At 60.6% G+C, this 14,421-nt stretch overlaps 5 protein-coding genes across 5 annotated transcripts; 1 reads left to right on the forward strand and 4 right to left on the reverse strand.

Annotated features, from left to right (window-relative positions):
- Positions 1-95: 95 nt before the first annotated feature.
- Positions 96-3,500, reverse strand: CHLRE_12g528450v5 (uncharacterized protein). Its single transcript, XM_001696812.2, has 4 exons — positions 2,741-3,500; positions 2,216-2,533; positions 1,251-2,078; positions 96-1,036 (listed from the first exon to the last, which is right to left on the reverse strand). The coding sequence occupies exons 1-4, from the start codon at positions 3,196-3,198 to the stop codon at positions 631-633; spliced, it is 2,010 nt and encodes a 669-aa protein (XP_001696864.1). The 5' UTR covers positions 3,199-3,500; the 3' UTR covers positions 96-630.
- A 54-nt stretch (positions 3,501-3,554) lies between these two features.
- Positions 3,555-7,140, reverse strand: CHLRE_12g528500v5 (uncharacterized protein). The gene is made up of 7 exons (XM_001696811.2): positions 6,845-7,140; positions 6,607-6,670; positions 6,379-6,446; positions 6,177-6,222; positions 5,851-5,901; positions 5,384-5,498; positions 3,555-5,272 (listed from the first exon to the last, which is right to left on the reverse strand). Exons 1-7 carry the CDS (start codon positions 6,956-6,958, stop codon positions 5,173-5,175), a joined length of 558 nt encoding a protein of 185 aa, XP_001696863.1. The 5' UTR covers positions 6,959-7,140; the 3' UTR covers positions 3,555-5,172.
- A 114-nt stretch (positions 7,141-7,254) lies between these two features.
- Positions 7,255-9,718, forward strand: CHLRE_12g528550v5 (uncharacterized protein). The gene is made up of 3 exons (XM_043068525.1): positions 7,255-7,645; positions 7,878-8,111; positions 9,097-9,718. The coding sequence occupies exons 1-3, from the start codon at positions 7,445-7,447 to the stop codon at positions 9,481-9,483; spliced, it is 822 nt and encodes a 273-aa protein (XP_042918620.1). The 5' UTR covers positions 7,255-7,444; the 3' UTR covers positions 9,484-9,718.
- Positions 9,719-9,766: 48 nt separating this feature from the next.
- Positions 9,767-11,260, reverse strand: CHLRE_12g528600v5 (uncharacterized protein). Its single transcript, XM_043068526.1, has 3 exons — positions 11,014-11,260; positions 10,782-10,895; positions 9,767-10,666 (listed from the first exon to the last, which is right to left on the reverse strand). The coding sequence occupies exons 1-3, from the start codon at positions 11,170-11,172 to the stop codon at positions 10,544-10,546; spliced, it is 396 nt and encodes a 131-aa protein (XP_042918621.1). The 5' UTR covers positions 11,173-11,260; the 3' UTR covers positions 9,767-10,543.
- Positions 11,261-11,534: 274 nt separating this feature from the next.
- CHLRE_12g528614v5 (uncharacterized protein) lies at positions 11,535-14,310 on the reverse strand. Its single transcript, XM_043068527.1, has 6 exons — positions 14,101-14,310; positions 13,604-13,690; positions 12,814-13,405; positions 12,591-12,646; positions 12,334-12,439; positions 11,535-12,161 (listed from the first exon to the last, which is right to left on the reverse strand). Exons 1-6 carry the CDS (start codon positions 14,203-14,205, stop codon positions 11,989-11,991), a joined length of 1,119 nt encoding a protein of 372 aa, XP_042918622.1. The 5' UTR covers positions 14,206-14,310; the 3' UTR covers positions 11,535-11,988.
- Between the last annotated feature and the right edge of the window lie 111 nt (positions 14,311-14,421).

Raw genomic sequence — 14,421 nt, forward strand, 5'->3', positions numbered from 1 at the left:
CTATCGGCTGTACCAAAGATTGCCTGACAGCTCCCCGTCTTCCCTGCTGACAGACATAAAATACTGACTGATTGCTGCTTCGGCTGGTGCAACTACGGGGGATGACGCGCTTACCGTAATGTGCGGTCGGCACCAACCGCAGCCCTACACGCCTGGCGTCGCTGCGTTGGGCGACGCAGAGGACTCCGTGCATAGGACATTTCCTTTCAGCGGGCATATAAAACTTGGTTGGCGTACAGCACGATGTTTTGCACGAACATCCGGTACTGCATGCAGGCCAGCACCCAACACGCACGAGTGCCTCTGCTACCACACAGGCTCCGCAGCAGCAAGCAAATTCCCGGCTATTATCAATGTACACATTGAGTCCATGAAGGAATGTCGAGGACTTATTTTACCCAGGCGGGATCAACCCGTCAGCCGGGCGGTCACCCGAAAAGGACAACTGCCCCCAGAACCACTTTGCCCCAAGCACACGCACATGCCGAGACCATGCGCCTACTGTACAGACTCGTCAGGTAAAGTACACTTTCACATCACTTGTCTCTCATATCCCATCTCCGCGTGCTTTACGCCACGCTTCCACTGATTTCGTGCGCGTAGCCCTTGCCACTGTGCAGCCTAGCCCGTTCACAGGTCTTGCGGCGTGGAGCGCACCGCCAACTCGCGCTCGCGGGTGGGCTGCTTGCGCGGCGCCAGGCGCTTGCCCTGCGCCGGGCTTGCGGGGCCGCCAGCCCCGGCGGGCAGCACAGATGGCACGTTGCGCATGTAGGGCGACAGGTCGTAGCGCGTCTTGAGCGAGGTGCTGATCATGCTGGGGCGGCGCTGCGCGTCGTCCAGGTGCGGGTAGTCGGCGCTAAAGTGCAGGCCGCGGCTCTCCTTGCGCTGCAGCGCGCACGACACCGTCAGCTCCGCCACGGTGGCCATGTTGAGCAGCTCCACCAACTGCGTGTTCACGCCGTAGTTCTTGTAGATGGCCTTCGTCTCAATGTACAGCGACACCACGAAGTCGCGGGCCTGCTGCAGCTCCTTGGTCCTGCGGTGCCGAGGCCAGGACAGTCGGACGGGTCAGTCCAAGCATACGTTTGCCTTCCATACCGCGCGACCGTCAGCTCCAGACCAGTTCTGCAACCCAGTACAACCCCAGTACTTCATGATGGGTATCGCTATTGGCGCTTTGCAAGCCATTCAACATAACCGCACAATCGCTGTCGGCTGACTCAAGTGCCTCAACCCCGCCTGTGCCTCACCTGCGCACGATGCCGCAGTAGCGCCACATGATGTCGCGCAGCTCTTGACGCCGCGCCGACACCCACTGCGCCAGCTCGGGCGTCAGCTCCCGCGCGCCACGCGCGCCGCGGAAATCCGCGCTGGCAGCGGCGTAGTGCAGCTGCCGGCCGCAGTTGCGCAGCGCGTGCTCAGCGTGCGCCACGCTGGGGTTGACGGCACGCTCTGCAAACACCAGGCCCTCCAACAGAGAGTTGGAAGCCAGGCGGTTGGCGCCGTGCAGGCCGGAGCAGGCCACCTCGCCGCACGCGTACAGCCCCTGCACATTGGTCTCGCCCAGCAGGCCCGTGTTGACGCCGCCGCACGTGTAGTGCTGCGCCGGCACCACCGGGATGGGGTCAGCGGCGATGTCGATACCCAGGGTAAGGCAGCGCGCCGCGATGTTGGGGAAGTGGTGTAGCACCTCATCGCGAGGCTTGTGGCTGATGTCCAGCCACACGTGCTCGTTGCCCAGGCGCATCTGGTCGTGAATGGCGCGTGCCACCACGTCGCGCGGGGCCAGCTCCAGGCGCTCCTTGTCGTACGTCTCCATAAACCGCTCGCCGGCCTTGTTGAACAGCATACCGCCCTCGCCGCGGACGGCCTCGGTGATCAGGAAGGTGCTGCCCTCACCACCGGCGGGGTTGTACAGGCCAGTGGGGTGGAACTGCACGAACTCCATGTTGCTCACGTTGGCGTGCGCGCGGTAGGCCATAGCGATGCCGTCTCCGGTGGCGACGTGCGGGTTGGTGGTGTTGGGGTACACCTGACCAGCGCCACCGCTAGCCAGCAGCGTGGCCAGGCCCAGGAACCTGGACAGTGCAGAGCAGGAGGAAAAGCGGTGGCGGTGGTGAGTCCGGGCGCAACAACGAATCAAGACGATTAGGGGCGGACCAGGTGCGCGCCTAAAACAGTGAGTCCGCCAGACCTGCCAGACGCAGCAGCGCACCTGCTCATCGTGCCGGAACGCTGGTCCAGCACGTCGGCGCCGAAGCAGTGCAGCATACCACCATACTCGTCCACGACTAGGTCAACCGCCAGGTGGTGCTCATAGAAGTGGATGTTGCGGTGGCTCTTGGCGGACGTCAGCAGCGCGCGCTCGATCTCTGCGCCCGTCATATCCGCGGCGTGCACGATCCGGCGGTTGCTGTGGCCCCCCTCCTTGGTCAGGTGCAGGGAGCCATCGTTGTTGCGGGAGAACTCGGCGCCCAGCTCCACCAGCTCCAGCACGCGGGCGGGGCCCTCACGGCACACAACTTCCACGGCCCTGCGGCAGGAATGGACAGTAAGGTTCGCGTAAGTTTGAGATGATGATAGCTCAACAACGTGAGCTACGTGGACAATATCACTCTGAGGTTGCAGCCACAACGTGGCTCGCGGCTACGACCGAGGTTCAATCGAATTTAGGGTCTGTAGCCCCTCGACCCGGTCCAAATCCAGATCAGCAATGCGTGATGTAAACGATGCCACTTACTGAGGATCGTTCAAGAAGGCGCCAGCAACAATGGTGTCACGAACGTGATCAGCAACACTGTCGCTCTTGTCCAGCACAGCGCACACGCCTCCTTGCGCATACCGAGTGCAGCCCTCAGCAGCGTTGTCCTTGGTGATGATGGCAACCGTGCCATACTCTGCCACTTTCAGCGCGTACGTCAGGCCGGCGATGCCCGAGCCGATGACGAGGAAATCGTGTTGACGGACAGGCGGCGTGTTCTCGGGCGCGACACGCGCGGCCGGGGCGCCCGCCGGGCGTGGCTGGAACGCATCGGAGTTCACGTCAGCGCGGACGACGAAGCTGCGGGTGACCCGACGAGCGGCCACACCAGTGGGGCGCGCCACAGGTCGCCGAGCCGACTCGCTCAGGCCGACGCGGACCGGGGTAGCGGCGCGCAGGCGCTTACCCACAGCAGAGCGCTGAAGCGCGACTGCCATATTCAAATGTGGCTAGAGGCCACGTAGGACCTCGAAGGAGCGCTGCGAAGCTGTGGCTGATGGAAGCTCGGACGAAATCCCGAGATTCTTCGGGCTAGTAGGGCGGGCCCGCAGCTGCGGCGGCTTCTTGGACGCTAGAAAACTAAGCTAAGGATCAAGCAACGTGCAGCTGCACAGGCCACTTCTTGTTAAAAACCCACGAAGAACGGCCCGGTCGGCACTCCATTTGGTCTGTGTTTAGGTGCAGGGATGGTGAGAAGGCATTTGGTAGTGTATAGGCTATCCGCGTGTGTGCGTGTGGCAAGGAATGTTGTGGTGTAGAAAGTGACGGCGGTGTGCTTTTGAAGTCCCGAGATGAGCGAGATGAGGCCTTGGCCTACCTGCCCACTTTACGCTTTTTCCAATCAGTAGGCTTTGGCAGCCGCTATATGGCCAGCCTTGTGGGGCTGGGTAAGGAGCGAAGTTCGAAGGGCTGCTTGGGCTGACATAACCATCATCAAGTCGCGACGCCGTGACCGAGCGAGCGAACCCACCTGGACTCCGAGGCGCAATGTGTTCGGATTCACCTCGCAAGTGTTTGCATGGCGCTTACCTCCCGCCACAATGAACCCGTCCATTCGGCTTCCCGAACCCTAGTCGTGTGTGCCAGGTGTGGTCTGCCCTGCGCCAGCACAGCCCGAACCCTAGTTAGCATATTGGGACTGTCCCTTCTTGTAATGTGGCATTCGTATTGGTGCTAGCCTTTTCCATTTTGTGTAAGCCCCTGGTGTGCTCCTTTCTCAGCCAACCAGGGGTCCGAAACTGGCCGGCAGCCTGGCGCAGCTTCACCCTTTGCGCCAGGTAGCATACCCGGACTGGTTTCCATTCTCCGACGACGCACGCTATCACAGTGTTGCCGTATCGGCACCTCCCTCACCGCTGCCGCACAGCGTGCGACGGTGCAAAACAGGATATGAGGATAGGACACTCCGTCCCAGATGCAACATCGCAACCCACCGCAGGTTGGTGAGGGTTGGTGACCACCCAGTGACCCCCCGGGCATTCATACCTATTTAGACCATATGCAATTTGAGTTCATCTTGTGTAACATACGCATTTAGACACGGCTATCCCCTCATTCCCCTGCCACAGCACGTCGGCCGGGCCATCCCCGGTGGGGCAGATGGTGGCAATGACACTTAAAAGTGGCCTCTCACTCCCAAGGAAAACGTGGGATGCGCCCATGCCGCTGTCTGAGGCCGACAGTTCCGAAACTGCATCATCTAGCCGTCGTTTGTACGCATGTTATCCTGTCCGTCACCTTGTCTCCTACAGCCGGGGTCGGTTTGTACAGGCACCGCCCGCCACGTGTCCAGCCGTGTTCCGCTGTCAAGCACAAGCACAGCAGACACAGGACAACCACACCCCGTGCCATGCTATGCTCGCCGCAAAAGACTGCTGACCAGACAACAGCCGGGCCTCAAACTGTGCACTGGCGCCGCTTTTTTGGCGGCGCCGCGCTCTCCTCCTCCACGTGCATGCCCCCTCCGCTACGCACATGCACGCCGCCACTGCTGGGCCCAGGGCCGCTGCCGCCGCCGCCGCTGCCAAGCCCTGCGCCGCCGCCGCCGCGGCCAGGCCTTGCGCCGCCGCTGCCGTCACCAGGCCGTGCGCCGCTGCTGCCGCGGCCAGGGCTTGTACTGCCGCCGCCGCCGCCGCTTTGGCCGATTCGAAGCTGCCGCCTATTTGCAGTCAATAGGCTTCAAGTACTCCCATGCCGCACTCGCGCATTCTGCTAGTGTGGAGGTTGGTCGCCAGTCATGTGGTGCGTGAACGCGCAACACAGCGCATCCGGGACAGACGGAATCAGCCGCTAGCATCTGCCTACAGCGGCCTCGCATGAAGACGCATCGGACAACTCTCGGTTGACTTGAAGCAAGGCTGCCCCAAACGCCAGCAAACGGAGTAACATTACCGTCGTGCTGCCGGGCCATATTACTCGTTGCCCTCCTCCAGTATGTGCCATACCAGCTTTGTTGTATTCCGGAAGCCAAACACTCCGCGGAAGTATCTGTGCTGCAGGAACGCTGGGTACCTGTGTCGTGGGCCGACGCACTCACCCGATGCAGGGAGCAGGTGCGTGTTCGGTTGGGTGCATCCTCAATAGCCATCACCCCTGCCGCACCCTCGCCCCGGCCGCACGTACCAGTGCACGTCGTCGGCCCACATTTTGTCGAAAGGCACCTCCGCATGGTTGAACCATACCGGCGCCATCTCGTCCGTCTCCGTGGGCTCCCCGCGAAACCTTGAGGCACTGAACACTGAGGCAGGGCGACGCAGCAGGCCGTTGCCCCGCTTGAGGACGGCTATAGCAGCAATGCCAACAGGTGTGCCGCACAATTCTGCAGCTACCCGTGGCATTCCACCAGCCCAGAGACTTCCGGTGTGTGTGTGTGCGCGCGTGTGTGTGTGTGTGTGTGTGTGTGTGTGTGTGTGTGTGTGTGTGTGTGTGTGCGTGTGTTAAAGAGCACAAGCAAAACATTGCGCAAAGACCGGTGTGTGGATGTGTGTGTGTGTGTGTGTGTGTGTGTGTGTGTGTGTGTGTGTGTGTGTGTGCAATGAACTTGAGCTGCAAGCTTGCACTACCATGCGCCCTCAACTACCCAGGCTCACCGTGCACCTCCCAGGGCTGCGGGTTGTCATCGAACGTGAACACCAGCACGCCTGTACGGCCCATGCAGCAACAGAACAGCATGCCGGCGTTATTACACATGTACGCACGATGGATATCAGGCTATCACCACACGTGTTCGCAAAGAGGGCAAAGCTTGATTCAGGGACATACTCGCAAATGTGGCAGTGCCCAAATGTGCTCCAATAACCGGAAGTGCCCCAGCCTGCTTGGTACAGCTCTGCGCTGCCGGCGCCCTCGCATCCTGGCACCTGCAGCACTACACAGCTTGCCCACAGGCCACAGCTCACAGCCACCCGTTGCGCACCTGCTTCCTTCATGTCCTCCGCCGTGATGCAAGCCTCCTCCAGCAGCTGTGCGCGGGAGTAGATGTGTGAAGGGCGGCGGTCTTGCCATACACACCGCAAGCAACACAAAGTATGTGTCACATATCTTAGCGTTATGGCGCAGCTGTCACCCACGATGCTTTCATCACCGCCGCATTGGCCAGCAGCACGACATTACCTTACCTCGCGCTCTGCTGCCTGCCGCACCGTCTCTCCAGCCTCAACTTTCCCCCCGAACCCGTTGAAGTAGCCTGCGGGGCGCCGGTGTTGTACCCGGGGCATGGACATAGCGGCGTGGTGGGTTAGTTGAGGTCTACAAGACCGGACATGGCCCATCACCGGGGCGACACCAGGGCAGCTTCTACAGTATGTAGCCCATGACAGGGCAGCTGACAGCTGCCCACATCGCACCTTCACCAAAGCCGCGCTTCTTTCTCCCCAGTAGTACCCGTGAGCCATCGTTGATGATGACAAGCTGTGTGAGTTGAATGCAGCAAACACATACCGTCAAGCAGCAGGGCCGGAATCAGTATTGCACACTAACAGAGCACGCATAACACCACGCCGCGCAGACCTCGCCCCAACTGCAGTGCCTGGCTTGCCCGATTGGAAGCCTTGAGGTTAGCTCCTATATCGCGTTGCAACTTACAGTAAGCAGTTTGTTAGGCTGAGGGCCCTCCAGGTTGGCTCGGATGAAGGGTGGCACCACTGACGCGTGCCGCTTCAGGACGCCGGACACCCACGGCGCCCGGAAGCTGCACATGATAGAGCCTAGCCGCGAGCCCGCTAGTTTGAAGGGGATTGAGCCGTGATGTCAATCGCTTTAACCAAAAAACACTGAACCTGTCCGGCGTTCACGAATAGATGGCGGGATTGTGCTACGGTTATATTGTTTATTACCCTTTTGAGCTCGTCTCAATGGTGCAAAAGTCAAGCACAACAGGGATCATTGTGCTACAGTATTGCGGTCCACGAACTGCGAATGCATGAGGTTGCATCATACCGCCTGGCGCTTTGCCATTCCATTTGCACAAGGTCCATGAGCTTCCTGGCTCGTTTGGACCAATCTACGAGCATGAACTTGTAACATCAAAAGCACAAGACAATTTATGATGTTCCAAATGACAATATTTCAGCTCATAACTTAGCTGGATTGATGTACCCACGCGTTTATGGTTTAGACGTGTTTGGCCATCTTCCCGAGGCTGTCACGGCCGCTGCGCGCGCTCTTCCTTTTCTGTAGTTGACCATGGATCTGAATGCTGGCACGCTACTGGGCAAGTCCGGCGTGGAGCCAGCCCTGGAGGCCTGGTGCTTCCTGGCGACGTGGGCGATGATAGGCACGGCGGTGCCTGTCTTCCTAGCCCTCATCGCCGGCATCACTGCGCCGTATGGGCGATACGTCAGGTCGGGCTGGGGCATCTTCTTGAACGCCCGCGTCGCGTGGCTGGTAAGTTGCATGGCCCCTGGGTCGCGTGCTCGTATGTGGCACGTTTTTGGCTTCCGCTTCGCGCCTGTGACCCAATCCTTTGCCTGCCAGGCGTCCTCCAACGTGCTGACGTTTAGTGGGGGCGCCGGACACTCAATGCATTGACCGGGTGCATGTTGCATGCCAGGGTAACCATGCCCATGCCCTGACTGAGCGCGCCTGCTTTCGCTATCTGCCCCGCCTGTGTGCGCAGACACAAGAGATACCCTCCCTCATAGTCTTCGTCGTCATGCTGTTGTTGTTTTCGACTCCTGACAGCTTCCTGCAGCACCCGCTCAGCGCTCGCACGGTCCTATCTGGCGCGTTCTGCGCCCACTACGTCTACCGCTCAATTGTGTTCCCCTTCATCATCCGCGGCGGCAAGCCCACGCCCTTGAGTGTGTGGGCCATGAGCTTTGTGTTCTGCATTTGGAACGGGTTCATCCAGGTGAGCAACGGCCGTGAGTGAGGACGCTGGCTGCATCAGCTGGTCTATCAGACGGGCCAGGCCAGGCAATCGCGTCAGGCGAGATGAAGGGGGCGCACAATCACATGGGGACGAAACAGCGGGGGCTGGGCTACCAGCTTGGCTGTGGGATGTAGGCAAGCACGGCACGCGCAGCAGCTGTGTAGGGGAAAAGTTCAGGGTACTAATAGGGCAGACAGTGAACACGCGCGACACGTTACTTTCGGGGCCCTGAGGCATACAGGTGGCCTGTGGTCTTGTGCAACGTGGGGTACGATGCGTGCGTACTATGCAGCAAGTTTACCTGCGTGCTGGGTTCTGAGGCTTTCGCGCAGTGCTCCTGGAATTAAGATATAGACAACATTTCCTTGGTGGCTGCCGGGTGAGATTTGGGGCAGCTCACTCAAGTAGCACCCCTGGTTTTGTGACTTGCCCAAATGCGGAAGGACGGGATCTCGCCCAAAGAAAGCACGCAATAAGTGCCATGGATAGCTCCAACAATCATTCTAAATATACTTGAAGACATATGGATAGCGTTTTGAGGATTTGATGCTCGTTTCATGTTAGGTCGTGCGGGGGGGGGGGCAGGCGGAGCTGGTAAGTGCGTGTCGAGGGCGGGGTCGGGGTTTTCTCGGACCAGTTGCATGATACAGCACCACAGATTCTGTTATTGACGTGCTTTACGAAACTAGTGCAAACCGTGCCGATGGCCAATGGGCACCCCCCCCCCCCCACGCCGACGCTGCATCAGTGCTAACGGTATGCCTCTTTCACCTCGCACTCCCAACCCCTTCAGACCCCCTTAAGGGGCCTAGGAACCGGAGCGCGTGCGAAGCAATGCATCATGTACAGAGTTATGTGCAGAAATTGCGTGCGCTGTGTAATGCCACAGGTCACCTGTAAGTCCGGCCTGCCTTCTGACCGCTTGCCACCCCACGTGGCGTCCACATCTACGCCCTGACTGCAGGGATGGTGCTTCGCCCGCCAGATGACGTCTGACACGCCCGTGTGGAACCCACGTGTAATGGTAGGCCTGGCGGTGTGGCTGTTCGGCTGGCTGAATGTGATGCGCGCCGACCTCATACTCATCAACCTGCGCAAACCTGGAGAGTCCGGGTACAAGATCCCGCACGGGGGCATGTTCAACTTCGTGTCAGCGGGCAATTACGCGTCAGAGATTTGTGAGTGGAGCGGTTTCGCGCTGGCAGCCGGCACCCTGCCAGCAGCCGCGTTTGCGATGTTTGCATTCTGTAATTTGTCACCGCGGGGGCACCACCACCATCGCTGGTACCGGGAGAAGTTCAAGGGGGAGTACCCCGCGTCGCGGCGGGCGGTGATACCGTTCGTATGGTGATGCGCCGCGCTGCTGCGCTTTCTGCACTCCATGGGCGCACGCCAACGGCGCGTTTGCTTTTGCGGTTGCAGCCTGTGATGGTTTTGCGCTGATGGGGCCCTACGTTGGCAGAGGCTGCTGAGAATTATTGCAGTGAAGCTACTGACGGTGAAGCAATTTATACAAGGCGTTGCGGAGAAAAACTGTAGTGCATGCAGAAGTGCACTTGGCACCTGCTGTGTAATCATACCTGCCGGTTCACCGTTCACGGGTTTGCCGCTTGAGGTCTGAACCGGTCTGAAACGGTCTCAAACCATTACAACTGTGATTCTTCCAGGGCCCAGGTGCTCCTCGTCACAGATGGTGCATGGCATCAAGTGGCCAGTAGCCGGCAGCCGCATGGGAGACGCCGCCAGACAGAAGCCAGACACACCCCGCACACAGTGAGAAGCAGCTCCAAGCACAATGCCCAGCAGGTAGCGAAGGCGGGCCCCCACACGTAACAAGTGTTCCCCGGTCACAGGAAAAGGGGCTGAGCCCCTCCACAGTCTGAGGCCGAACAACCTCATCGCCCGGACATAGCCGGGGTCGGTTTCAACAGGCACATAGCCAAACCGGTGCCTAGCAATCGCGATGCCACAGCAGAGCCAACCGCAGCCAGACGCAGCACAGTTGTCAACAGCCGCACTACTTGTCATGCCGCTACGCATGCCCTGCCAGCCCCTTTTTGCAGACGCACCACGCAGGCCCAGGGGCAATCCTGGGGCAATGCTGGGGGGCTTCGCCCCCGCTGGATCGCTACGCTCGGGGGACAGCACACGTAACAAGGAGGTGGCTGCCTTAGGGAGGCAGGAAAAGGGCTGATCCCGGGTCGTTATCAACCCAGCCACCTTGACGCGGGCGCCTACTAAGCACACGCCTCTATGTTGGGGGCCTTTGGCATCCCCGCAAATCCGGACGTGGCCGGTTGGGTGGGGTGCATAGTCCGTGCTAACCCGCAGCTAACAAACTAGTCACGTCACTCGCCGCCAATCGACACGTGCACCCTCAGCCCCACGCCCTGCTAGCGCCGTTCAGGCTCTCAGCCCGGCCCCGCCGCCGCCGGCGGCCATGGCGGCCGCTGCAGCTTGGTCGGCCGCTCGAAGCCCATCAGCTTCAGCAGGAGGAGCACACGGATCACGTTGGCGGCGGAGACGTCGCGGTTCTGGGGATGGGGAACAGGGAGGAAGAAGAGAGCGCACATGAGCTGTCCCAACCGTCAACCTGTCAATCAATCCGTCCCCAGTGCCCAGCCGTCCCCGCACATGCACGGTCCTCACCCAGGTCGTCAAGCAGTCGTTGCAGACTTTGACCGACCGCCAGGGCCGCTGCCCCTCCTTCAGCCCCCCAAGCCGCTTGATGGCCATCTCCTGACACCCGCAGTTGTAGCAGGTCTGCATGGTCGGGAGGGTGGGAGGGAGGGGGGCCACACAAGGGCTTCCGCTAAAGCCAGGCATAAACCCAGCGGCCCACCCACCCACCGGCAATTGCAATCCCACTCAACCCACCCACCTTGGAGGTCTTGTATTCATCGATGATGAACACATGCTTGGCGTAGCGCTCACGGAGCAGCTTGATGAGCCGCCCCGTCGGCGCGCGCCCGCCCCTGACGGAGATGGGGGAGCCGCCCTTCCCTCCCTGGAAGGCCCACGAACCCCACCTCACCACCATCTCCTCCTTGGGCCTGCCGCCCGTGAGCTGCTTGGCGACGCGGTGGAGCGCGCGGTCGCGCTGGATGAACGCAGCCCAGCGCTTTCGGCGGAAGGTGGAGAAGTGGTAGTGCCACAGCACGTGCACCGCGCCCCGGGGCCCCGCCTCTGCCGGCCCCGCCGCCTCCGCCTGCCCCGCCGCCTGCCCCGCCGCCGGCCCTGCCGCCCCACTGGCGAAGAGGTAGCGCAGGCGCTCTTCAAACCGGGCCGCCGACGCGGTCGCCGCCGTGGGGATGCCGCCGACGTACGCCTGCAGGGCTGGCGCAAGCTGTGGGCGGTTTGGCTGGAGTCGTTCCAGGCCTGACATGTGCCGCCAGTGGCCCATGCTCATAAGGAATCGGCCCCGCTTCTGGCGCCGCACACGTAAACATATGTTGTGCCTCCTCGGCAACCGCATCCAATGACTGCTGCCGTATCCTGTTAGGCTCACGTTGTCGCCTGCCCGCACAATCCAAGGCCGAGTCCTGCGCCAGGGGCATCCCTGTGCCGCGTCATTGCAGCGACGCTGTAGCGCGGCCTGCGGCTCCCTTCGAAAGATACAGAATAATATCATTTCCATGCATCGACCCTGCGCTACCAATGCAGAAGTCAGTATACGCCCGAAAAGGAGACAGAACCAAGGCCAAGTGCCAGTCGCAACTCCCCTGGACACCCACCCCCACGAGCCACCCCATGCACCGCGGTACAATTATTCAACTTCAAGTCAAAGGCGAAGTGAGTCAAAGCATATAATATGAATAGCGCTCTTTCAACACTCTCAACTGCCCATTACACTTTATCACCCGCGCTTGATCATGCTCTTCAGCTTGTTAAACAAACCCCCACTGTGTGGACCCGGGGCCTGTGCGCCGCTGCTGCTGCTGTTCGGATCGGCGCTGCGGGCGCCCTCCCCGGAACCCAGGCGTGGCGTGGAGTCCACACTAACGCCCGGCAGAGCGGTGCCTTTACGGCCTGTGCAGGACAAAGCCAGTGCGCGAAGTAAGTACCATGGCGCCCTTAATCATGCACACGAAGCAGAACGTGCACGGAGCGGTACCGGTGGGCATTGGAAGGCAGTTGGGCTTCCAGCCCACCTGCCCTTCAATACTGGCAGGCCAAATCCGCATCATCTTCTGCGACGCACCTGCTGCGCTGAAGCTCTTGGAGCTGCCGGCAACCAGCTGGCGGGAGCCGCTGGCACCTCCGTTAGTGCTGCCGCCATTGGTCCCGTCAGGCCGAATGGCTGACGCCTGCGTGCACCACAGCATAACCACGCCAGCTCAGTACGCAACAGTGCCCATAACGCCAAGCCACGTCCCCGAGCAAGTCAGCTGCCCCCTGTGTCCCTTTCACGGCCGGTTAGGCGTCGAGTGAGCGTGCGGCTGCAGTATGCGCACTTACCGTTGGAAGGGACGCTGACTGCCAGCCGGATCCGCGGATTTGAGCGAGCAAGTCATCTGCATGCATCGCGTACAGCACGAATTAGATATCAGGAACGCTGACGAGGTGCATGGCGGGCCGCATCTCATTTCCCGTAATTCAGGTCGTACGCGCCACCCTCCTGTGCTCGGCCCGCTTTGCCCAGCCAGTCTCCCTCCCCGCCCGCGCCAGAGTCACTGCTCACCCGCAGCGCCGCAGCCCACATTTGGCCTGGCCAGGAAGGACTTTGCGCGCAGGCTCTGCAGCATGCTGCGCGGTGCCGCCAGGCCGGCGTCGTCGTCCGTCACGTCTTCCACCGTCACCTGGTGACCCGGACCCTTGAGCACGTTCATGCAGGGGTGGCGCTCCTGCGCCAGCATGTGTATCGACCGCGAGGACTGCTCCGAGCGCATGCGTTTCAGCATGGCCACCGGGTCCATCTCCTGCATGACGGCGGCTGCGGGGATGCCCTTGCGGGAGCTGCCGCCTACCCCGCCGCCCAGGCGAGAGGCGGCGCGGATGCCCTCCGACGTGTCCAACACGGAGGACGACACCGCCTTCTTCAGCACCGGCGTGCGCGCCTGCCTAGGGGACAACTGGCTGCCGTCGGCGATGCCCACGCCCCTTACAAAGGAGCCTGCAACGTGAACGCCGCCGTCGTCCTCCTCGTCGTCTTCCTCGCTGTCGCTGACGAACTCCTCCACTTCCTCGTGTTTGGGTGCGCTCATCACGCGCACTTCAGATCTCGCCTCAGACCGCGCTTTCGGAATGCTGGACGCGCTCAGGTGGGACATATTCTGAAGAGGGGAGAGGGACGCATGCCGCAAAGCAATTAGTGGCAGCGGCTGGTAAGCCTGCTTTGTTGACAGGTGGCCGTCGCACCACACAGCACAAAACCGTTACTTGCATGTGAGGCCTGTGAGAAATGACTGCTCCTGTGCCCCTGCGCTGATTTCCGGTATGGCAGCACGGGAAATGGACTAGCAGGCACTCACCCGGTAGTGATGGTCCACCGCTGATGTGAGGATATCATTATGGTGGATGGCCGGGATGAACGTCCCCTTCTTCTCGCGTACACGAACCTACATGTCGTTTTGTAAGCGCAGGAAGATGGGTTCATTCAGCATGTCAGCAAGCTGAAACGCAAGAAATGCGCCGGCTTGCATAGGCCGCTGGCCGCCGTTCCCAGTACCGCACCACACTCCCCATCGTGCCCATCCCTAAGCACTCAGGCGACCCATGGGACGCAGACCTTGCCAAGCTCTTGTTCTTCCCAAATATGCAACCACTCTCCACTGTAACCTCTCCGCGCGCAAGAACGTATCGCAGGCGGCACCGTCCGGGTGCCAACTCCACCGTGGGCCCCCCCAGCACCCTGTGAAGACACACCCTACGACCGCCCCTACCCAACCACGCCTTCTAACTACCAACAACGCCGAAGCCACAGGCACCTGGAGGTACCACGGCATGTTGATAAAGCCATCTTGCTTACCGCTTGGAACTCCAAAGCAGCAAATGCTTTATTTCCACTCACACCAGGAACAATTAAGGGGTTCGTGGCATCTATAGAGCGCCGTGTACACGAGTCTGAGTCCATGTCGGCCCCCGTGCTGCCGCTCGTGTCTCGCTCAGCGTAATAACAGATTACAAAGGCGGTTACACTAGTCTCTTGACATATCCAAGACGTCGGGGCTGAATGACTTACTGTACCCCTTGTTTATGGTGTGCCAACGAGCCAGACAGTACTACTACTGCATAGTTACAAAACGGACACATTGGTGGTGGTGAAGCTGGTGGGAACTGATTGAGGTTT

This window comes from Chlamydomonas reinhardtii, chromosome 12 (assembly GCF_000002595.2).
Source record: "Chlamydomonas reinhardtii strain CC-503 cw92 mt+ chromosome 12, whole genome shotgun sequence".
In the NCBI taxonomy this organism is placed as follows: Eukaryota; Viridiplantae; Chlorophyta; class Chlorophyceae; order Chlamydomonadales; family Chlamydomonadaceae; genus Chlamydomonas; species Chlamydomonas reinhardtii.